Source organism: Pygoscelis adeliae, unplaced genomic scaffold (genome assembly GCF_000699105.1).
Source record: "Pygoscelis adeliae isolate BGI_AS28 unplaced genomic scaffold, ASM69910v1 Scaffold22, whole genome shotgun sequence".
Taxonomy (NCBI): domain Eukaryota; kingdom Metazoa; phylum Chordata; class Aves; order Sphenisciformes; family Spheniscidae; genus Pygoscelis; species Pygoscelis adeliae.
Window position 1 is genome coordinate 1139710 of NW_008824350.1, and position 21614 is coordinate 1161323.

The 21614-nt window shown below is 42.0% G+C and overlaps 1 protein-coding gene across 1 annotated transcript in view; it reads right to left on the reverse strand.

The window, feature by feature from the left end:
• The window catches only part of DPF3 (D4, zinc and double PHD fingers, family 3), a 167394-nt gene that overhangs the window by 59037 nt on the left and 86743 nt on the right, over window positions 1–21614 (reverse strand). Inside the window, 3 exon segments of the mRNA XM_009319183.1 lie at window positions 747–785; window positions 1830–1925; window positions 5847–5974. Of these exon segments, the coding sequence (XP_009317458.1) occupies window positions 747–785; window positions 1830–1925; window positions 5847–5974 (263 nt within the window).

The window sequence follows — 21614 nt, forward strand, 5'->3', positions numbered from 1 at the left end:
GGTCCCGATGCCCTACACTGGGTCAGGCTCACATTAGAAAAGGGCTGCTTGAAGAGTGGCAAAACACTCATGACCAGACGCAATTCAGGCTGCAATTCAGGCTTACCAGTTTTCAGCAGCTAGGGAATCTGGCCCTAATTTTGAAATCCTAATTTATATCACATTTTGCTTTGGTTATTGATGCCATCAAATAAAAACGAAAATTGCTCAAAGTATTTGGCAGTCTTCAGACGTCTGTTTTTTGCACTGAATGAAGCCAGGGCACTGGCAGAGCAGGAGTTAGTTGCAAGAAAAAGGCAAGAGATCCTGCTGCTCCTCTACTTAATAGGGGGCCAGTTCTAGGGCAGAAAATAAGATGTAAATTTATACTTCAAAATGAATGGGACGTCTAGTACCCTCCAACTCCATTCCCTACAGTAGCAGAGAAAAAGTAATAGAGATATTCTGAAACAGTTTTCTGAACAGGGGAGTAAAACTTTGCACATAACAGTAGCTTCAGGACTGACTTTGTGTAGGCCTGGGATACATGAATACAGCAAATTCCCTTCTGAGCAGTATATTGCTTTTAGCTGTTCACTCCCTTTCACTCACCCTAACCAGCATGCGCAATTTATGTGAGAGCAACTTATTAGAAAAGAGTTGTTAGCCTGGAATATTAGTTGATCACTACAGTCAAGCTTGTGTGCATGTATCGATTCTAACTCCTGGTTTTGGTTACTGGTTCATACAAATTTTCTGAAACTTACATTTTTCTGGAAAATTTTTTTCCAGGTGGGGGTCTTTGGCTAAGAAAGAAAGAAAGAAAGAAACTGGTTCAGATGATTTTGAGAATAAGGAAGGTGAAATATATACTTATCCAATTATTAAAGTGCTTTGATCTTATATTAAAGGACTTAAGCTCCAAAATAAAGAGGAGCAGAAAACTGAAACAACACAACAACAGAAGAAACCAAAAGAGAGGGTCTGATGCATAAGTACATTGCAAGTATTCAATGTGGTTTCATGTCTCTCTCTTATTCAAAAGCTATTAAATCCTGCTCATTTGGCCTAAAATGTGGCCCTTCTTGCTTGATTCCTACAAACACATCAAAAGGTACTTGTAGAGCTCCTGTGCCCTTGCAGCATCTGCTGGAGCCAAAGAAAGATGAAAATGCTCGAAACTTCTGAGAATTCTGTTCACGTTTACAATAGATGCCTAGCTTAAGGGGCCACAATTGAAAATGTTGATTCCAAGTTTTTACAATGTTGGCCTCATTACTTAACTGGTGCCCTGCTGAAATTGTGAAAAGACATTTAGGTAAGAGAAGGGACACAGACTCCCCTAAGGAAAAAATATTACCCGTATTAAGCAAATGGAAGATTTGCCATTGGCTCAAGAGGGCCAGTGTCAGCCACAAAGTGCTACCTTGGAGAAAGCTGCAAAATGTATTAACACAGTTCAAGTTACTTTTATTAATTTTTTTTTTGGCTGTCATGACTGAATTTGTTGCTTTTCTGTAATTAGTAAATGTTGTTTTAAAGTAAGAGCATTGTAATAGCAGGATGTCATCATAATTATTACAGTTTACATTACGATTGTAAATACAACACTATAATAAATTTACCCCAACTTTTTACTCTCAAAATAGTCTTTTTTCTTGGTAATTCACAAAAATAAACTGAAAAAATATTTTAAAATCTTTGACCATATGACAGAAAATTACCTACAGTGTTATCACTATCATATAACCATGGATAAACACTTTGCATATACAATACACATGACAAATATACACTAGAAAGCAGAGGTTTGCTTCCTTCCTTTCCATTCCAGTAAAGTCTCCACCTACCCGTCCTCTAGGCCTGTTCTTTCGTTTTGGAATATCTTCTTCCAAATCCTCTTCCTCGTTCACTTCATCTGCATTTTCATCATTTTCTAAAACCCTCTGTGGTTGAACAATAAACGGGAATGGTTAGAAGAAACGAAGATGACACATACAACCAACTGCTGCTCTTTACCACAGAGACTGCAGGTTATTAAATTACAGTTGATTAATGATATAATGCCAAATCAGATCCCAGAACCCCTACTTCTTGCCGCTAAAGCAAAATTTGCTTTCCCTTCCACCCTCAGTTCTCCAGGGAGTTCTTATTAAAAAATACCACTGATATCAGTCAACTACGAAAAAAAGGTTCCTAAGAAATAACAGTGGCATCACTGAGCACTGATATCCCAAGACAACACAAGTATTAGTATGCATAACTGCAGGCCCTGTCTGGGAAATTGTTTGCATGATTTTTTTATTTTGGTTTCTTGCACCTTAAATTCTTTCGTTTTCCTCTAATGTTGAGAATGCATTTTAAGAAGACAAAAATCAGTGTTTTTCGACATGGCAGCTCATAATTTTCTTTGTTTAGCAAAAATAGAGAAAATTCCCCCATATATTGCAGCATGTTTAGTGGATCTAGAAAGTAACATGTTCCAGGGCTTATACCACAGGTACAATTCTGTAATCTGGAAGCAGGGGTCTTGCTACATGACAATGCTGAGGAAGTACAGGTCTCATTAGTTAATAGGAACAACAGCAATAGTTCCTTCAATTAATTATTTAATAGGAACAATAATTCATCATCTCACATAACTGTGAGATGCCCAGGCCAGGGAATTTCAATCCTTTTATCTTGATCTTTTGAAATGTAACCTCGATAGAATCAAACACAGGCTGGCCGCCCTGAAAACATGCACAAGTCGGACATCACACGGACAAACGCAAGACAAACCACCACAACACTAATGTGGAAAGAAGTCCCGCTGAAATCACCTCAACCCTTGGCATGTCTGCTAGAAATACAGAAATGGGCCCCAGCCACTCCTGCTGTTCATGGTGCGGTGCCATTTCATAAAGGACTAATGTGGAATCACTAACTTATCTTTGCCATGCCACCACTCATTTAAATTACAATATGCAGCCACGATACAGATTCTAAGTCAGCAACTTTAAACTGATGGAGAGGTTTTTCAGTCTTACTGTATTTGTCCCTTCCCTATAATTTCTAGTCAACAGCTATTCGAGAGCCAGCAGAGGGAGAACAGGAGCAAATCACAGTTGCTTTCTCTCCTTCCTACATACCTCAAGCATCAAATTCTGAATTTGTGGGAAAGAATACAACAGAAATTTCACTTTTTAAAAAGCCTGTATTTGGAAGACCAACTATACAAGTTTATTCTTATTTTATCAGCTAAATTTTTAAGACTAATATTGGACAGTTCCCCTTTTAAAAAGTACAAACAACTTTTAGAACATGGTAGAGGACCAAGTCTTGATCTGGTTTTTGCTCCTTTTATTTTTAATCTTAGGAGGCTATTAATGAGGTCAGATGATCATGAAGTACAATTTCACATAATACTAGAGTACTAAATACTAGAGCGTGTAAAAGTTAAACAAGTTCCAGTTCTACAAACATAAAATGTTTCTTCAAAATTCATGCAATTGCATACATCAATTGATTTCATCTTAGGAAACTGAAGCACTTGGAAAATGTTGTACATGAGGAGACTAGTGGTATGTAAGAAAACAAGCAAACTTACTGATGTGAGTTTATATTTTCACATTGCTTCATATCTTAAAGTATCTCCAAAAAGAGAGAAGGCTGCAACCATATCATATGTGGGAGGGGAAGGAGGTAGTTTACAACAATAATACTACACAAGAGCAGTTAAGAGAAATATTACAAACCACTTTCTTTGTTTAAAATTGCAGCATCAATTTAGGAAAGACATAATAAGTAACCAAGTGTGAATTTGGTGACACTGCCAGGGTAATGATTTTAACTCTTGATAGAAGGGGCATAGCCTTTCTGATGCATGGTCAAAAGGCTATTCTAAGCCTTCTCCAGCAAATGATGGAGACACACATTCAATACCAATTTACTGTAGAGCAAAATCCTCAGCCCTGTTAAATACCAACTGCACAGCAGGTCCCAATGACTGCATCTATTTAGCAGGGGCAACCCTTACCCTTGTTAGCAAAGTAACTTTTCCTATTCTGTCTTCCTAAGTTTCCCAGCCCAATGTACTTCAGTGCAGCTAAGCACCAAGTCTTCTTCTCCTGGCAGATACTGTGAGTTTGAGAGAGCAGTAAGTGGCTGGGACTGAGGTGGGAATTACAACTATGTCTATCCCACCTGCTCACTCTCCCCACCACTGAGGCTGGGCCCTTTCAAGTTATGGCACAGAAGAGCATGCAAAGGAACAAAAGAGAGATTTGCATTCTCTTATTTGTCATACGGATAAAAGGCACTGATCATGATTTTGATCTGGTACAGTCTAGCTGCGAGGTGCCGAAGTACACACTGAAAGCTGGCTACTAGTAAAGGCTTTGACAATCATTGTTCTATAGACTGAATCCAGATGAGCTGTGCTTGCATAAGAAACAACAGCAAGACATGTCTTTTGCATCTGTTCTGATGAAACTAGCATCCAGATGACAGGTCACTGCTAGGGCCGTTAAACTGAAAACCTTTTGTGTATTTTCGCACCCCCTCCCTGCTCTGCAATGCCCAGACTTGTGTCAGTTCCACCATCTCTGAAGTCTCTTTCCTTGGACTGCTGCTGGGGATAATTTGGGAGCTCAGATTGCACATCAACATCCAAAGGCACTTGTCAATCTCATAAGGATGCTGCACCATGACTTCTTGTGACCTTGGAAGCAGGTATAAACAGAGCTTTAGGGCTCTCAGCTTAACAGACCCAGGTACACTACTGAAGAAGGAATCACAGAGGGGGCCTCATGCTGAGCTTTTCCCCACTCCATGAGCATGGGATGCCTCCTCTTTGATGGTGCTCCTTTACCTGTGGAACTAGGAATAGGAGACCTAATTTTGCTGCCCTGAAATGTGTGAAATTTCTAGCAAACAGACCAGTAGGACTGAGCTCCAAGTAATATATAGATTTGATGCCCACGCTCTTCTGTTTCATTTGGCATGGGGCTGCCCACTCAAATTTTTACTAGTTTCAGGTATAGATGCATCATCTTGTATCTCAGCCAAAATTACCAAGTCTAACACATTGCCAATGGCTCCTGCTAAAAATCACTAATAGAGACTCACAGCACAATGGTGTTTTAGCATCACCAAAGATTTGCTGCTGCTCCCCCGGGAGAGGCCCGCTTTCCTAGTGATTTAAGATGTCTTTATAAAGTGACATGCCCTTATATAAGAACCCTTTATATTAGTGGAATTCCTTCTATGATAGACCCACAAATGTGTTTCTATTTTTAATTGTTAAAGGATGAAATAGAATCTTGACAAGTAACTTTCAAGCCATAATGCATGTAAAGAGGCAGTATTTCTCATACCTGCATCACTAATAATAACTGAGATAATTAACATTAGAATATTTTAATGATTTATTTTGCATGTGTACTTCCTGAAGGCTTCTCAATATAAGAAAAAACAGACAAGGCAATAACATGTTTTTGTCTACAGTCAGCAGCTGTGAATCTAACTTCAAATCCATGTCCAAAATCACTTTAAATCTGAGGCACTAAAATTCAGTTTATGGTTGGGACCCATCTCTGCTTGTCAGTTTTATATGTAATCGTCTCACAGTGCTGCAAAACAAATTCCAACACAGGACCCATGCAGAACACAGCCAAATGACCGAGATTCTTGTCACAGGAGAAATGTGCAAGATCCTGAGTTCATTTTGAGCATCACAGTGTAGCACAATGGTTTGATAACATTTTGACAGTAGAATGACACAACTATCAACAGATGCACTGTTCTGCCACAGGACAAAATCTGCTGGGCTTAGACACAAACTGTAAAATCCAGCCCTGCTGTCAGGGCATGGGGCTCTCCTTTACCTGGATTTCTTGTATAGTGTCTTCCTCTTTAGTGTCCGGTTTTTTCTCTATTCCCTCTCCACGCAGCAAGGCTTCCAGAGTTGTACTTTCTGATGTGAACCCATCTTTTTTCAGAGGCAGATCAACTTCTGAAAAACAAAACACACTGAGTGTATGTGTCTCCCCCAGACAACTAACAAGCAGGAAGTCAGAGATGACAAGCAGAAGACTTGTCAGACAGACTTTCAAGCTTGTTTCTATCTTGAAGGAGAGTTCTTCAAGTTCTTCTTTTAACCACTAAGGATACCCATATAGGACTCATTTCTATCTTACTGAAAACCTGGTATCTTTTCAATCGCTGTGGTTGCTTACAAGAAAAAAAGGCTGGACATATTTTATTAGGAGGAAATAAATGGGGAAAAAATCCTTCTCCTTTATGTAAACTCCATATGATTCAAATAAAGAACAAAACCATGGCTTCCTAAGATACTGAAATAACAAATATGAAGATCTGATCTCCTGAAGTAGAAGAGTAGTTTGATGCAATTCAGCATCTGGCACAGTTTACACAGCACAGCTACCAGTAGCATTCTCCTACACCAGTGTATGTATGTCCCACACATGGCGAAGCAGAAAGCTAGTGTGTGGGGACAATGCTGAGAACTCAAACTGAAAAAACAAAGGGATGTGCCTTGAATTTTCATTTAATATTGACTAGATAAAATCCTCAGTTTGTTTTAAATGGGCCTACACCAATAAAGAAACACCAGTCAGCACAGCTATGAGTGCAGAATCCAGCCCATAAAACAGGACGACCCCCAGCCGCTGCAGGAGGAGCCAAAGGCTGGCTCGGGGGCAGGCCTGGGGCACAGTACTCCAAGAGACAGAGCAGGTTTATGAGGAAGTTTGATGCAACTTACCATACAAGAGAAGGAGCAGAGCCTTCCCCTTCTGAATGCTGCCACTAGATTATGAGGCTGTGCAGCAGACAGGCAAATAGAGCATGTTCATTTTAGCAAGATGTTAAAATACACCTAGGGAAGAATTCCTTTTCCTTGCAGATCCTGGCCCCTAACCCACTCATGCAGGGGTTCATTCAGAGCAACCCTACAGCAGGGAGACATCCTGAACATCTCTTTACCTGACAATGCCAAGGTGTGGATTTCTCAAGTACTCCCTCCCTTCTAAAATGAATTCCTTCCTCTAGGCCAACAGATTTATAAAGTAATAATGTACAGGACCGACACTCACAAATCAGCATCTGGTGTCCTTAGTTCATAGCTCTGTCCACTTCTCATCTTTTAGGACTGCGTTGTGTTCCCCAGTCTGCCTGAAGCTCCCTGCCTTTCTATCACCATGAGTTGTAGGGCAGAAATTCATGTGTTTATAAAGCCCCAAATCACTCCTGCAATCCAAATAATGAATGAACACTTCCACCTGGGACAGTAAAGTATAATCTGTTTCTCGGGGGCAATTGCATCCTAGGAATATGTTTGTTCTATATATGAAAAACTCTAAGCCAGCAAACGATTCAGGGTCCCTGACCAGTGCTTCCACAACACGCTTGCTCAAGTCTTCTGAAGTGAGAGAGCATTGCTCAGCCAATAACCACAGAAAATCCAGCAAAAATTCCAGCAAAAGCTATTCTATTCATGGAGGGAAAGGCTGAGTACAAACCATGCAGAAAACCCAAACCACTGGGATTTTCAAAGGAAACTCCCAGGACAACCCACACAATGGGATGGGGTCAACAGTGAATTGATCCCCCTTCTCATCACAAGGAGGTCTATTCAGTCAGGCCTCTGTTTTTGGCATTAAGCTCTGCACGCACACCCATTATGCCACCTTCCCCAACTTCTCCCTTACTTGAGCTATAAAAAAAGACGGAGAAGTCAACAGAGAATCATACAGATTGAATTTCCCTGTATGAACTTCTAGTACCTCCCTCTGGATGCTAAATCCAGACAGTTCAATAGAAAGAAGGGATTTTAGATTTGATTTATGTGCAAATCCCAATACTTGAATCTAAAGTCACTAAGAAACCTCCATAATCATCTCTGGCTGTGGGCTTGGCTTGGTTTCAAAGTCCTGTGCTTAGGTGCAAAAGGGCATTTGCTTTGTATTTAGAACCTTGTGGGACTGCAAAACCCAAGGGGTCATCATACATTCAGCAAGAGAAGAAGCTTCAAGCAAGCTCAAGGGCATCGGAAACAAACATGTCTTCACTGTGACAAGCTATGCCTCTCTCTGGATACTGATACACTCAGAAAACGAATGCATTAGAAAAAGGGAATGAGCAAGGAAGTGGTGAGGGGTAAGTAAAACGTGTATGAAAGTAAAACTACTTTATCATGGTTTAACCCCAGCCAGCAACTAAGCACCACACAGCTGCTTGCTCCAGTCCCCCCCCCCAGCAGGATGGGGGAGAGAATCAGAAGGGTAAAAGTGAGAAAACTCGTGGGTTGAGATAAAGACAGTTTAATAGGTAAAGCAAAAGCCGCGCACGCAAGCAAAGCAAAACAAGGAATTCATTCACTACTTCCCATGGGCAGGCAGGTGTTCAGCCATCCCCAGGAAAGCAGGGCTCCATCACGTGTAACGGTTACTTGGGAAGACAAACACCATCACTCCAAACGTCCCCCCCTTCCTCCTTCTTCCCCCAGCTTTATATTCTGAGCATGACGTCATATGGTGTGGAATATCCCTTTGGTCAGTTTGGGTCAGCTGTCCCGGCTGTGTCCCCTCCCAGCTTCTTGTGCACCCCCAGCCTGCTCGCTGGTGGGGTGGGGTGAGAGGCAGAAAAGGCCTTGACTCTGTGTAAGCACTGCTCAGCAATAGCTAAAACATCCCTGTGTTATCAACACTGTCTCCAGCACAAATCCAAAACACAGCCTCATACTAGCTTCTGTGAAGAAAATTAACTCTACCCCAGCCAAAACCAGCACATACTTCCTGTTTGTTCCAGAGATATTAAACATTAAGTCAGAGGGAAAGGTAGGCTGTAAGGTCAAAAACCAGTAGCTGCCTTTAATAGGCATGTTTGTTTTGCGTGATGCTGCTACTTCCCACCAGCAACACTCCAGGAGACTTTTGATCCAAAACTCTCAGAGCATTTTTTACTTACTAAATTTAACATCCCACTGACAAGGTGGTGTGAGGTAATACTTTTATTCCCAGTTTACTGATGGGGAGATTGAGTCACCAAGAAGTTAGGTTAGTGAGCAGGAAATCCGTCAAAAAGAAACTCAGGGCAGCTGGCTCCTATCTGCCCACTAAGCTTACTGCTATTCAACTCCGTCATTTTCTTCTCCGCTGGTAGCTTCTAGGAGTCCATCTTCATTCCTAAGTAGCTCTAGAAAGTGGGAAATGGCAGACACTATCTTACTGGAATGTAAATATTACAGTATAAAAACCTACAAAGGTCCAAAGACAACTTCTTATTAATGAATTCAATCTTCGTAATGAATTCAGTCCTTCCTGGTAGATGGCTAATCTGTAAGGATACAGTAATGAAGACAGGATATTACGTTTCCAAACCACTTTTTAAATTCTCAGAGATGAAAGTCTCCAAAAATCTAAACGATGGTTCAGTTAACTTAGAGAAATAGTTAAACACTACTAGGGATCATTAAATTCATTTCACTAAATCCCTAATTTTCTCTTTCGTATTTACTCTCCAGGATTTTCCCACAAAAGCTAGAAGAGTATATTTTTCTCTTATGCCTGTACCCTAAAGAAAACTGAGAAGCCAACTCAATGCCTGAAGTGTAGTTTTCATGTGAAAGATCAAGGCTTCCCCCAGACCACGGTAACTGCTGTACAGAAGCAAGGTGAGGTCCGTTCCACCCACTGTCCTGCTTTATGAAGGCACCAGGCAATGCCAGAAGCTTCAAACAAGGCCAGAGAGAGTCTTCTAGGCTTAAGAAATTAAGCTGTGACCCCGCACTTGCCTCTGTTTGCTTTGATATTTGTTGTGCTATGCTATGCAGTCATATCAGATGCTGCAGAAGAAGGTATGAGTCTCTGTCGGGAGACAAATGCAAAAATAATCTACCCTAATACTACATTTCATCCTGATCTCTAACAGGTCAGTCCTGAGGGATAAATGCAGTATCACTTCTAGTTATCCTAAATCTGGCTTTTCTGGAAATGCACAGAATAGCTCAGCCCTTTCTGAATTTTGATATACTTTTGCCCTCGATGTTTTCCCACCTGAGTGAGTTCAACAGTTAAACTATGGTTTGAAAGAAGGAGTACTTCACTTTATTGCTTACCCCCTTGTTCTTGCTATGAGACGGGGAAAATAGAAGTTCCTGACCAAACTCTTTTGTAACTTCTTTTTATTCCTCTCCTTCCGAGGATAAAGAGTCACAATCTTTTCTATTACTCTGCTGTGGGAAGCTTCCCATATGGCTTTGTCCTGTCAGACTTCTCTGAACTTCCTCTTATTCTTCAATAATCTTCCCAAGATGGACCAATACTGCACCTGATATTTTCAGATGAAGCCACATCCTCCATTTAAACAAATGCATTACAATATTCTTTATGCTACCCCTCAGGCAGTGTCCTGCAGTGTCCAAGTTGCATACTAAGCAGAATTAGGAACCTTGTAACAGGGACAAGAACTTCCCATAAGTAATACTTTCAACACACAGGTGACAAATTAAAATGTTCATCCTGCTGCCCATTCACCAAGCACATTCAGATCTCCCCAAGGAGGCCCGCACAGACCTCCCTGGCCACGATGGCTCTAAATAACTTTGTACTATGTGCAAGTTTTTGTAGTTTACAAGGTACTCCCTCTCTCCAGCTCGTTCATTACTATATTACACAACACTGGACCAAACACCAAACCTCGATGCACCAGCCGTTAACCCTTTTCTATAATGAAGGTTCTTTGTTTCATTTTGTTCTTTGTTTCATCTTTTGTTCTAAAAGTTTTGATCCAAGACAATGACTTATTTCTCTTTGGAGGCGTATTACATACCAAAGGTCTTCAGAAAGTCTAAGTAAATTACCAACCCCCTTCTCTATTAGTGCATTACATATCATGTAAAGAATTTTAAGAAAGTAGTTAGATGTGCTTTTCCTTGGTTTAAAAAAAAAAGGTCAGTTAGAACCTCCTATATCATCATTTCCCAGGTGTTTTACTGCTTATACCTAATTACTGTTTCAATCAATTTCTCAAATGTTCATGTAGAATTTATGGGTCTTTAAATCCTTGAATCACATCCAAATCCTTTTTAAATATAGGTAATAACATTTGCTACCCACTAATTGTTCTAAATTCTTTCTATTGTAGCTCCTAGTTTGTATCACAAGCTCTTCTTCAGACATTGCAATTTCAGAGAACATAATCTTTATTACAAGTAATAACTACTAGTAAAAGCACTATAACTAAAAGCTTACTCTTTTATATAAAAGTTTTAAGAAGCTTTGTAGATAAATTTCCTTTTGATTAGTATTGCAAATGCAATAGCACCTGGTTAGTGTAGAAGATTCATGAAACAGTCAGAACCATACAAAATGGAAGTGTCAAATCAACAAAAATCATCAATGAAAAAAAAAAAGTTACGTAAGAATTCTTCCTGTTTTAATAACCCACAGTATTATTGGTGTCACAGCTAAATATTGTGCATATATTATAATTCAAATATGTGTGTGTGCATATAATTAAAATTTATGTTTCTTAACTTGGCAGAGTCCCTTTCATAGTGATTAAATTAACGTGGTTATTTCTGCTTACCAGCTCAGTGCAGCAACCTCTCTATTTATCAAGGTCCTCAGACTGCGGTGGTAGAATCTGAACGAGCACCCATGCCAGCATCATTCCTATATCTGTTTTCTATCGAACTACTGCCTCCAAAAAGCACATTTTCACAAATCCTACAAAATGGTGGGCTTTTTCAAGTTCTGATTCACCAAAATAGCTGCAAATTCCTATCCTTAAATATGCTACATTTGGTTTACAACGCATTGGGAGCTAAGCAACTTTTCTGTGTCTCTTTGAAACATAAATTAAAAACAACCATCCCTTTTTCTATACAGTGCAATGTATTTGTTTTACAATGGATCATTTCCATCTCCACAGTAGCAGCTGCCACCCAAGCCATCATCTCTGTGCACTCGTAAGCAGCTCCATTTCCAGTTCTAATTGGGAACAGAGATACTTATTGGGTGAGTTCCAGCATGATCTATCACGCCAGAGACAGCTACTATGCAAACCAAAGCAATCCGGCTTCCAAAAACCCTCTTAGACAAACACTGACTTTGCACACAGATTCTTGCGTTTTTGTTTCTTGGTGCTGTTTTTTTGGAACACGAAAAGTGCCAGAGGAAACTATATATTAAGAGTCCATGAAGTGCTGTTTGAGATGGATAAATCCAAGGATATTACCTTAACAACCATTACCTCTTTAAAATCATATAGGTGGTCTAAAAAAGCCACCTAATTCACAGCTAACAGAACTACTGCTGAGCGAATGCAGCCACTAAGCTCATTAAGAGGATGTGGCAGGATGTGTCTGAAAGTGCAGTGCAGTGGCTCAGCAAGCAATTAAATCCCATGACAGTTTAAAATGAGAATCTATCAGTGTCACAAGAGTGTGAAGCCTCAGCATCTCTGCTGTTCCCACCCCCAGCGTTTTATTTATGATGGCGTATTGGGAACATGGGAAGTCAAAAAGATTATAATGAAATATGCCATATAAAAACCAGATTAAGGCTGCTCTTCTTTGGGGAAATATGCAGAGAGAGAAGCTGTCTGTTAGCTGTCGAGTTTGCAAAAGATACCATCTTTTGGGATGGTGCTCTCTGCCAGCAGACAGAGTGCCCCAGGGGAAACAGTGGTGAAAAACCCAGACAAGCAGCATCCATCCATCCATCATACGCTCATCTCCACATCTCCAAGGCACAAATATAGCGTTAGAGTGCAAAGGGTGGGGGCAGGGGGGATGGAATCCCTTAAGAAAGAAAGAGGAGACAATGCCTTACGTGAATAGCTGGATTTTGTAGCTTTTCTGTGCGCGCACAACCAGACTCTCCTTAGCTTGTTTGCTTGCTTGCTTGTTATGTTCATGGCCAGTACAGTGATTTGTTACTGTCCTTGAAATGGGTGTGTTCACAGCAGTGACCAGAACCAGGTATACTAAAGGCAGGGCTCTGCAAGCTTTTGTCATAAGCATGCCTCTGCCAGCACAGCGCAGCATGGATCTTCACTTCTCCTGCAGATCTGGAGCTTCAAAACCCTTCTTTCACTGCACCGTCTCCTGCTATCCCAGGGGAAGATGCTCACGTTATTGCTGTTATGCTTTAATCCTGACCTTCCACAGTCCCTGCTATCCCAGCCTGTTCTCCCAATACTACTGCAATTCCGCACCCATCTGTAGCAAACTTGTCAGTGCCAGTTCTACACTTAAAATCCTCTCCAACCCTGGCCCACAGGACCTCCTGCCAGCCCAGCCCTGGGCCTCCCCTGAGACTAGACTACTGATAACACAGACACTCACAGTGAGTCCGTAAAGCCAAACAAATGCCCCTAGAGACTAGTAAACATCAAATTAACTTTATTTTTAATCCAAGCCAGACGCAATAAAGTCATGGCTGTACTGGAGACTGTAAGGCTACTCCAGTAACTCTTTGTCTCCCCCACCAATTCCACCCTCAAACCTCATGTATATTATTGCACTCTCACGGTAAACAGGGCCATGGTGAGAACAAGAATCCAGTCAAAGAGAATGATAAATTGGTTTTAGAAGCAAGACTACTTGAAAACAAGAGAGTATTTGCTTCCTCAGAAACAAATCATTTTGTGTGGAAAGAATAGTTCGGAGGACTACCTGCCATTAAGTGAAAACTCCTATTCAGGCTGGAGCCATAGGATCCTATAAAGCTCCAAAATGAATCTTAGTAAACACTTGTTGCAAATTTTAGGCACTACTGAGGTTTGCTCTAGGGAGCACTGGGAGACTGGAAAATCCAAATGTCTCCCTAGCACCTCTTCCTGCAAAGCTGCTAGTCTCATGGTAAGGTTGGGGGGGAGCAGGGGGCAGGGGGAGAAAGTGAAGAGATGGAAGAAGGCAGAGGAAGCTCTGATATGGGGGGACTGTATACTTTCACTCTTCAGCCTGAGTATAAACTGCAGAAAAATCAGAGGACAACTTTGAATTTTAAGACCAGAATCCAATGGAAAGCTTCTATCAGCCCCTAGCTAAAATATGTCCCAGGAGGCTACAACACAACAGGAGGGAGAAATAAGGCTGCAGAAAACAGCAGAGGCCCTCAAACATAAGGTTAAGCATTGTTTAGTTTAACCCATCATCAAAATGTGGACTTTACAAGCAGCTGTATTTCTTTGGCAGACTAGAATGCCTCTATAAAATCTCTCAATAAAAAAAAACAGCCCTCCTGTCGGTTGTCTCTTGGAAGTTCTTTACAGATTTATTTCTCAGCACAGATATAAAGCATTGTCACATATAATATACTGTACTTGCTTCTCAAAGACTGCCAAATTGCAATATCAGGCTAAATGCTGGATCAGGTAACTACCCCCAGGGCTCAAATTATAAAGGAATAGCTCCACTCAATAACATTATTCTAGCACTCGTTGTGTTCTGGTCACTCTTGCATTTGCCTTCTAGCTGGGCTCACGCTGTACCAGGACTTTCGCAGCATCAGGCAACACTAGCCAATATCAAGGGACAGAGGCTGGGTAACTGCTACAATTCAGAGAAAATTCCTGAGTACAAAGTCTATTCCTTTGGGCTTTGCATCACCCTAACAGGGCTTCTGGCCTGTTCGGAGTAAGAAAGTAACTTGGCCTACCTATCTGCAAGTGGTCATATAGATACACTCACACAGATGGATGGGCCTTTTGACCCATCAGAAAAACCAGAATCTGATTATTGTCCTGTAACAGGACAGCTATCAGCAAACACCAGTCACCCCACCACCACACAGCTGGGCCAGTCACCCCCACACTGCACACTCTGCAAGCGGTAACAGGGCGTGGACCTCCACTGCAATCAGCCGTACTATTTCCATATGTGACAGCACTGAATAAAACCACTCATACTGAATGCAAACTCATACATAAACCATGCGTAAAACCAGCCATGCTGTAACCTTGCTGCAAATTCTGTGAGATTCCGCACAGCTTCTCCTCTTCCTTATCGAGGACAGTGGAGGGGATACCTTTAGTAACAGATAAATCTCTGTAATGCAGTTATCTCTCAACTGCAGTGCACAAGCATCCCAATTAATTCAGTCCGGGCCTAGCAGAGCCGGCACTAAGCCAGGGCTGATAAACCTGCCAAAGCCAATCTGAGTCTTGCAATGATTCTTGGGAGCCTGCTCTGCGCTTTCTCATGCTCTGGACTGAGGGGGGTTATTTGCTTGAGTGCAGTGCTCAGCTCTGGCTGGCTCTACATGCCCACACGATGCGGCAACTCCATTAATGAGGTCCTTCTAAAACTCAAAGCACTGGGGAGCCAGCAGAGACACCCAGTCAGCTCTAAAGGCATCAGCAAGGATGCAGCAGGGCTTATTAGCACCGCTCGGCCAGATTACAGGTGTCCCGGTCCTGATCCTGCATCTGTCTGCAAAGCTTCCACTTGCGGGAAGACAGTGCTCTGCAACCCAGGCAGGCCTGGGAGCAGGATAGTCACATTCGCATGGCACGGTATCTGAAGAAGTCAGCCATGCCAAGCAGAGCTTGTTTAGCATCCCTGGCTCAGTAAATACCAAACCTGCATAAACCACCAAAGAACAGAAAAGCCACAGCAAAGTTGCAATGATTTTAGGATGGGATAGGGAACAATCATCCTCGATGCAGCCCTTGGCATCGCTGCTGTCTCACCATGTGATCGTGGGCCAAACTCTAACAAAGGTACCCTCTGCTTTTCCATCATCTGTCAAATGGAGATAGTCTTCATCTATCCTCTGGGGTTTGGTAGGGCTTGTTTAATATTCATAGGCATTCAGGCATTCAAATAAAATGCACCAAAAATGCAAGGTGTTCTTACAGGTTCTTGCAAAGCCAGGTTTAAACACATTTTTTTCCAGCCAAGAAAAACACTGAAAAAGCAAGACTATTTCCACAGATACCAGATTTCAGCGGCCAATTCACAAATTCCAGGGAATGAGGATAATATTTACTCATACGGTAAGATGCATCTGACAGATGAAGCTATATAATTGAAAAATGTTATAAGAAGGAAGGCTTGTAATAGAAAAATGGCATGAGATGCTAGTAGGTATCCTTTCAGAAATGGGAAAGAACAAAGCAAATCATCTACTGAGATGCTCAGATCTCTTGCCACAAAAAGGCAAGAAATTCCAAGAGGCCTATAAAGCGTTTAGACAAAAAGGTGAACTCTAGAATTAATAACAGAATGGTAAACAGGAAGATTAATGGCACCAGAGAAAATGCAGATGGTGAAGCCCAGCCTGCAGGCTCAGCAAGACTCTGAATAGGGAGGGGGAAAAAGGCAAGGTGTAAACAAGGTGACCTTCAAAGCCACGGGAATGCCTGCCAACAGGCCAGCCAGAGGGCATCCCGAGACACTGATGTGCCATCTGGGGTAGGCTGTCTCATGACAACATGAACAAGATTTGTCTTTTTCAAAATTCGCAGGGAGGCAAAATGGGTAGCAGCAGAAAATATGACCATTCATTCAAAAGGGGAACAATTAAATGCACAGGTTGAAAAAGGATGCTATCTATTTTGTAAAGAAAATGCGAAAGAATTCCCTGAATATCCCCACTCAGAAAGGTCTTGTGCCCACTTGTAAAGCCTGTGCACACAAGGTGTGGGGGAGGAGAAACTGGTTTTCACTAAACAACTGTTTTCCTTGAGGGTTTATGCTTTAGGTTTAGGGTAAAAAAAAAAAAAAAAAAAAACCACAAAAAACCTCAGCAGAAACTGCAAAGGAGCCCAGCCCTTTAAACCCATGACGGTATAAATTTTCCCTGTCTTGGCATAAGTCTATTCACTCCAGATGGCACATTTGGGTTGAAAGCAGGTAAAGATTCCTCAGACACATCTCTGTGTCCAATATCTGCTTTTACAGAGTTCCCTTGCTCCATCTCAGTGCTTAGTTGGGCCTTGAATCTCCTAATAAGCTTTGTGTATGCCTAGGAGATCTCAGTTCCTTGCCTACAGTAAAAAGTGAGAGAGAGAAATCTCCTACCACAGTTCTGCAGGGGAGCCTGGCTCTTTCAGACCTGATGCTTAGATCACTGAGGTCAACCAGGAAAATTAAAAAGTAAATGCAATCACACATTTTTTAAATACGTCAATCAAACACCACAGTGGGGCAGTGCTACAGGGAACAATGCTATCTCTAAATAAGCCTTCTACAAAATAAGCCAAACATGTTCTGCTGTGATATCCAGAGGCAAGAATTTTAGGGGAAAACAGAATAAGCAACCACATTACAGCTCACCGTGGAAAAAAGCAGACCCTAGCTGTGGGAGTCCAGCAGATAGTGAATTCACACACCTCTTTTCCTTCCAGCCAGGCTCAAAGTATATCAAATCTGAGTATTTCAGGCAAAACTGGCCCATCCGAGTTCAGCGCTGAAATCAGTTAATTCAGTACTAAGTGTACAAGCAGACATATCTGAATGTTTTTTATTCTGATGGGCTGCATACCAAATGCAACGAAGATACTGGCATGACCTCCAGTTTCACAGTAGAAACCCAGGTGCTGGACGAACTCCGGCAGCTTGTACAAAGCCTGTGCAGCCCCAGTGCTGTTGCATCAAGCAGGCTTGACTCAAGCAAGCTTGCGACTGCTGACAGGAGCTGCCATCACGGCTCTGGACATCAGTACATACCTTTCTCCAGAAAACCCCATCACGTGGCTCTGTTGATTGCTTTTTGAATAGAACAGGAATGGAGAGATGAAGTACGCACCTGAAAACACTAAAGTGGCATTGAGGAAGGAATCTGGAAGAACAAGGGAGAAAAACAGCAAGATGGAGGAAAGCTATTATATTCCTTCTTTTTGCCTACTGCAGCTAAACTATGGCAGGCTTGTTCTGAAAACTGCCAGAGAAAAGTCTGAAAAATGGAAGCTCTGGGCCTTGAATTATGCCTTTTCAATATCTCTGTCCCTTCCTCTCTCTGCCAACAGAGGAACGCTGTAAACTCCTAGATCCTGAAAATATACATTCTGGGCCCTTTCCGCAACTTACAAAACACAGTGAAAATAGATGACAATGGGGAAGAGGGAGAGATAGCCATGCAAGGGGAAAACAAAGTGAAATAGAGAACAGTTGCTCTTCTGTCCTTTCCCCCCGCTCAGCTTTCATTTCCCTTTGTTCATCTAACGTTGAGCCAAACTAAGCCAAAGGAGCTGCCGTGCTGGGCTACAAGATTGATGGCTGCAGGCAGACTCCACAGTGAAGAGACGGATGACTGGTCATTTCCCCTGATGCACTGAGAAACATCCATCCTTGCAGCCATGCTGAGCCCATTCGTGCTCCTTTTGAAAAGAGAGATAAACACGGGCAGCTGGAGGCACCTGAGTGTCCTTCTCCCTCAGAAGGACACAGTTATACTCGTCTGGGTTCCTTGAGAAGGTTGCTCTGTCCATCCCTGAACATCTGGCTGTGGGATTTGCTAACTCTCTCCCTCCCCCAGCAATCATCCATCTATTAGAGCACAGTGCAGGTCGGAAGAAAACGGTGAAGAGAATGGTGTGACAACCTCATCAATCTACAGCTACACGCCTGGCTATTTAGTTTTCTTTACGCTATTCCTAAATGGGGGGGGGAGAATTGCTACTGGTGTGAAGGAGTGAATTGTGGAAATGGCAATGTGGATTGGAGTAAGTCCTTATGACGATTAAAATGTTGTGCATGTACTAAAGCAGTAGGGAACTAATTAAGATTCAGGATTGAAAGGCAAAACAAAAAAGTTGGATGCACTCTGGTTCCATCTGTAGCACTTGCTGAGAGTTCAGATGTACTTGGGGCATCATCTTTAGCAGAGAGAGGTTAATTTTTTTTATTTTGCCCATTCAGATATTAACAGAAAGCTCCCTGGAAGAACATACTGTAAGTATATTTATAGTGCCAACCCTGGTATAGCAGCTTCAGAGGCACAAAGCACTTAATCCTGACTCCTTTCTATTTAGTTAATAGTGTCTTTGTTTGCTGATACTGTCCTGGTCTATAGCATTGCTCACAAATACAGTCTCTGTGTTTCCAGTTCTCCTGCCGTGCTGCTACCTCACTTAGGCAATGAGCATTACATGGCAGATGTACCCATAGCATCATTTACAAATACAGCATCACTCCAGAAATTCCTATAACTATGAACCTCAGTTTGTCAGAGTAGCACATACCTGTAACTGTGTCATTCACAGACATTGCACCAAGGAAATCATGGGAAGATAAAAGCATTCAGCATCTCTCAAAAACACAAAGAAATAAGTCACTTGCTCAAAGTGTTTAAATGTAGTTTTAGCACTTTAACTGTCTGAGCCAGCTTTGAAAATTTGTCTTTTATTCCCATCATGCAATGCTGTTTCTTTTAGGCCAACAACAAAAGGATTTTCACTACAGCTCTGTAGGACATGCATAGGATATTAATCATGACCATATGTGTTCCTAAGACATCAACCCCATACTTCCCGAGGGCAATCACATGCATTCAGCAGTGGATCATTTCCATCAAGAGGAGTAAAGTTTCCATCCTTTCTCCTACATCAAGAACCATAGCTTTAGCTGAGGGAAATTGCTGCTCGCTGTATTCTTTAACGGAATTGTACCTACCTACAACAGCTAAGGTCCTGGCCCTAAATTATCTTGTTTGTTTAAGGGGAACCATGCTCCAAAGGCATCCTAAGTGAGATCTCTGGTCTGGAAGACATTGCACAGAAAAGCCATATCCTTCTATTCCATTCTTAATTCCCCTCCAAACGTAAGTTGCATGGACCCTCCTTCCCCCAAGAAGTTCATTATTGGGAATGGATGCCATGGCAAACACCAATGGTGTCAGAATCCTGAAGCATAAAATACCTGTAATAAACTATTAAGCAATTAAGTGCAAAATGCAGGGAATATTGAAATGAATTGTAATCTAGTAAAAACATACATACATCTCTCAGGTACAATATACTCCAGAGAATGGGAATGACAGACTGAAGACTTCCCCCAGGATGGTGGTGGGAGGTGCAGGGATGTGGGAGGGGAAGCTATCACACTCTCCATTCTACTCTCAGCAAATCTGTAAAGTTTGGCTTGTAAGATTTCAAACTGGACTTTATATTAACATTTATTGCTCATTCCTTTATATTATGCACCAGAAAAATATCACCTGCTATAAATTTTATATTTCAGACTACAAAACAATTTCATTTGCTATGTGTCAGGAGAACAATAAAATTGAATAAAAGTTTTTTAAAAATCATATTTTGAATGTAATGATATTCCATAATCTCTTTGCTATTTTTTGTTAACATTTTCTTCTATAAAATAGCGCACAGGTGTGTCCTGGTTTCGGCTGGGATAGAGTTAATTTCCTTCCTAGTAGCTGGTACAGTGCTGTGTTTTGGATTTAGGATGGGAACAAAATTGATAAGGCACCGATGTTTTAGTTGTTGCTAGGTAATGCTTACACTAGCCAAGGACTTTCTAGTTTCCCATGCTCTACCGACTGAGAAGGCTGCAGGTGCACAAGAAGCTGGGAGGGGGCACAGCCAAACTGGCCACAGGGACATTCCATACCATGTGACGTCATGCTCAGTACAGAAACTGGGGGAAGCTGGCCGGGGGGGCCGCTGCTCGGGGACTGGCTGGGCATCGGTCGGCGGGTGGTGAGCAATTGTACTGTGCATCACTTGCTTTGTGTATTATTATTATCATATTATTATCATTATCATTTTATTTCACTTATTAAACTGTTTTTATCTCAACCCATGAGTTTTTCTCACTTGTGCTTTTCCAATTCTCTCCCCCATCCCCCCGGGGGGGGGGGAAGTGAGCGAGCGGCTGCGTGGTGCTTAGTTGCCGACTGAGGTTAAACCACGACAAGGTGTTACTATACAGTTGATCTAGTAGCCCAGTGGCTTTATTGGGCTCTATCTTGCAGGACGCTGAGTACCAAACCTGCAAGTCTGGTCCAACACGGTACTTTACATGTGGATTTAATTTTAAGCATGTGACAAGTCCCATTAATTACAAAGAGATCATTCATGTTCTTAAAGCCCAAGCTCAGGTGCTTTCCTTGTCTGGGGTTAGACAGCTTGGCATCTTACAAGACTAAGCTCTGGGGACTTGATCCTATAAACCTTTTTTCATGTGATTACCAGAGAACTCCCAGGACTTACTCACATGAACATACAAAATAGATGCAGCAAATTAGATAAAAGATAGATGCCCATTTCCTAGGATCTTGTGTCCAGTACTTGCATCTAAACTATTCTATTGCTTCGCAAAAATCCTTTTGCCGATGCGGCTTATTCTTTTTCGGGCATCAGTACCAGCTATACTAAGAAAAGTGCCAGGAGGTTTGCCAGCAAAGCTGTTCAGGTTCAGCTCTACGGCAATACTCCTACAGGGCAGACGGCTTCCCAGCCCCCCCTCCCCTTTGCTGGAGAGCTGATGATTGGCGCCTTGGGGAAAACAGATCTGCTGGGTTCCAGTATTTCCCCAGGTACCATCCCCTGGCACTTCCCCATGGGTTCCCATACCCTTTCCTCCTGACAAACCTTGAGGGAACTGCTTGGGCAACGTGCTCCTAGGCCCTCCACACCTACTAGGGGAGCGCTGAAACACTCTT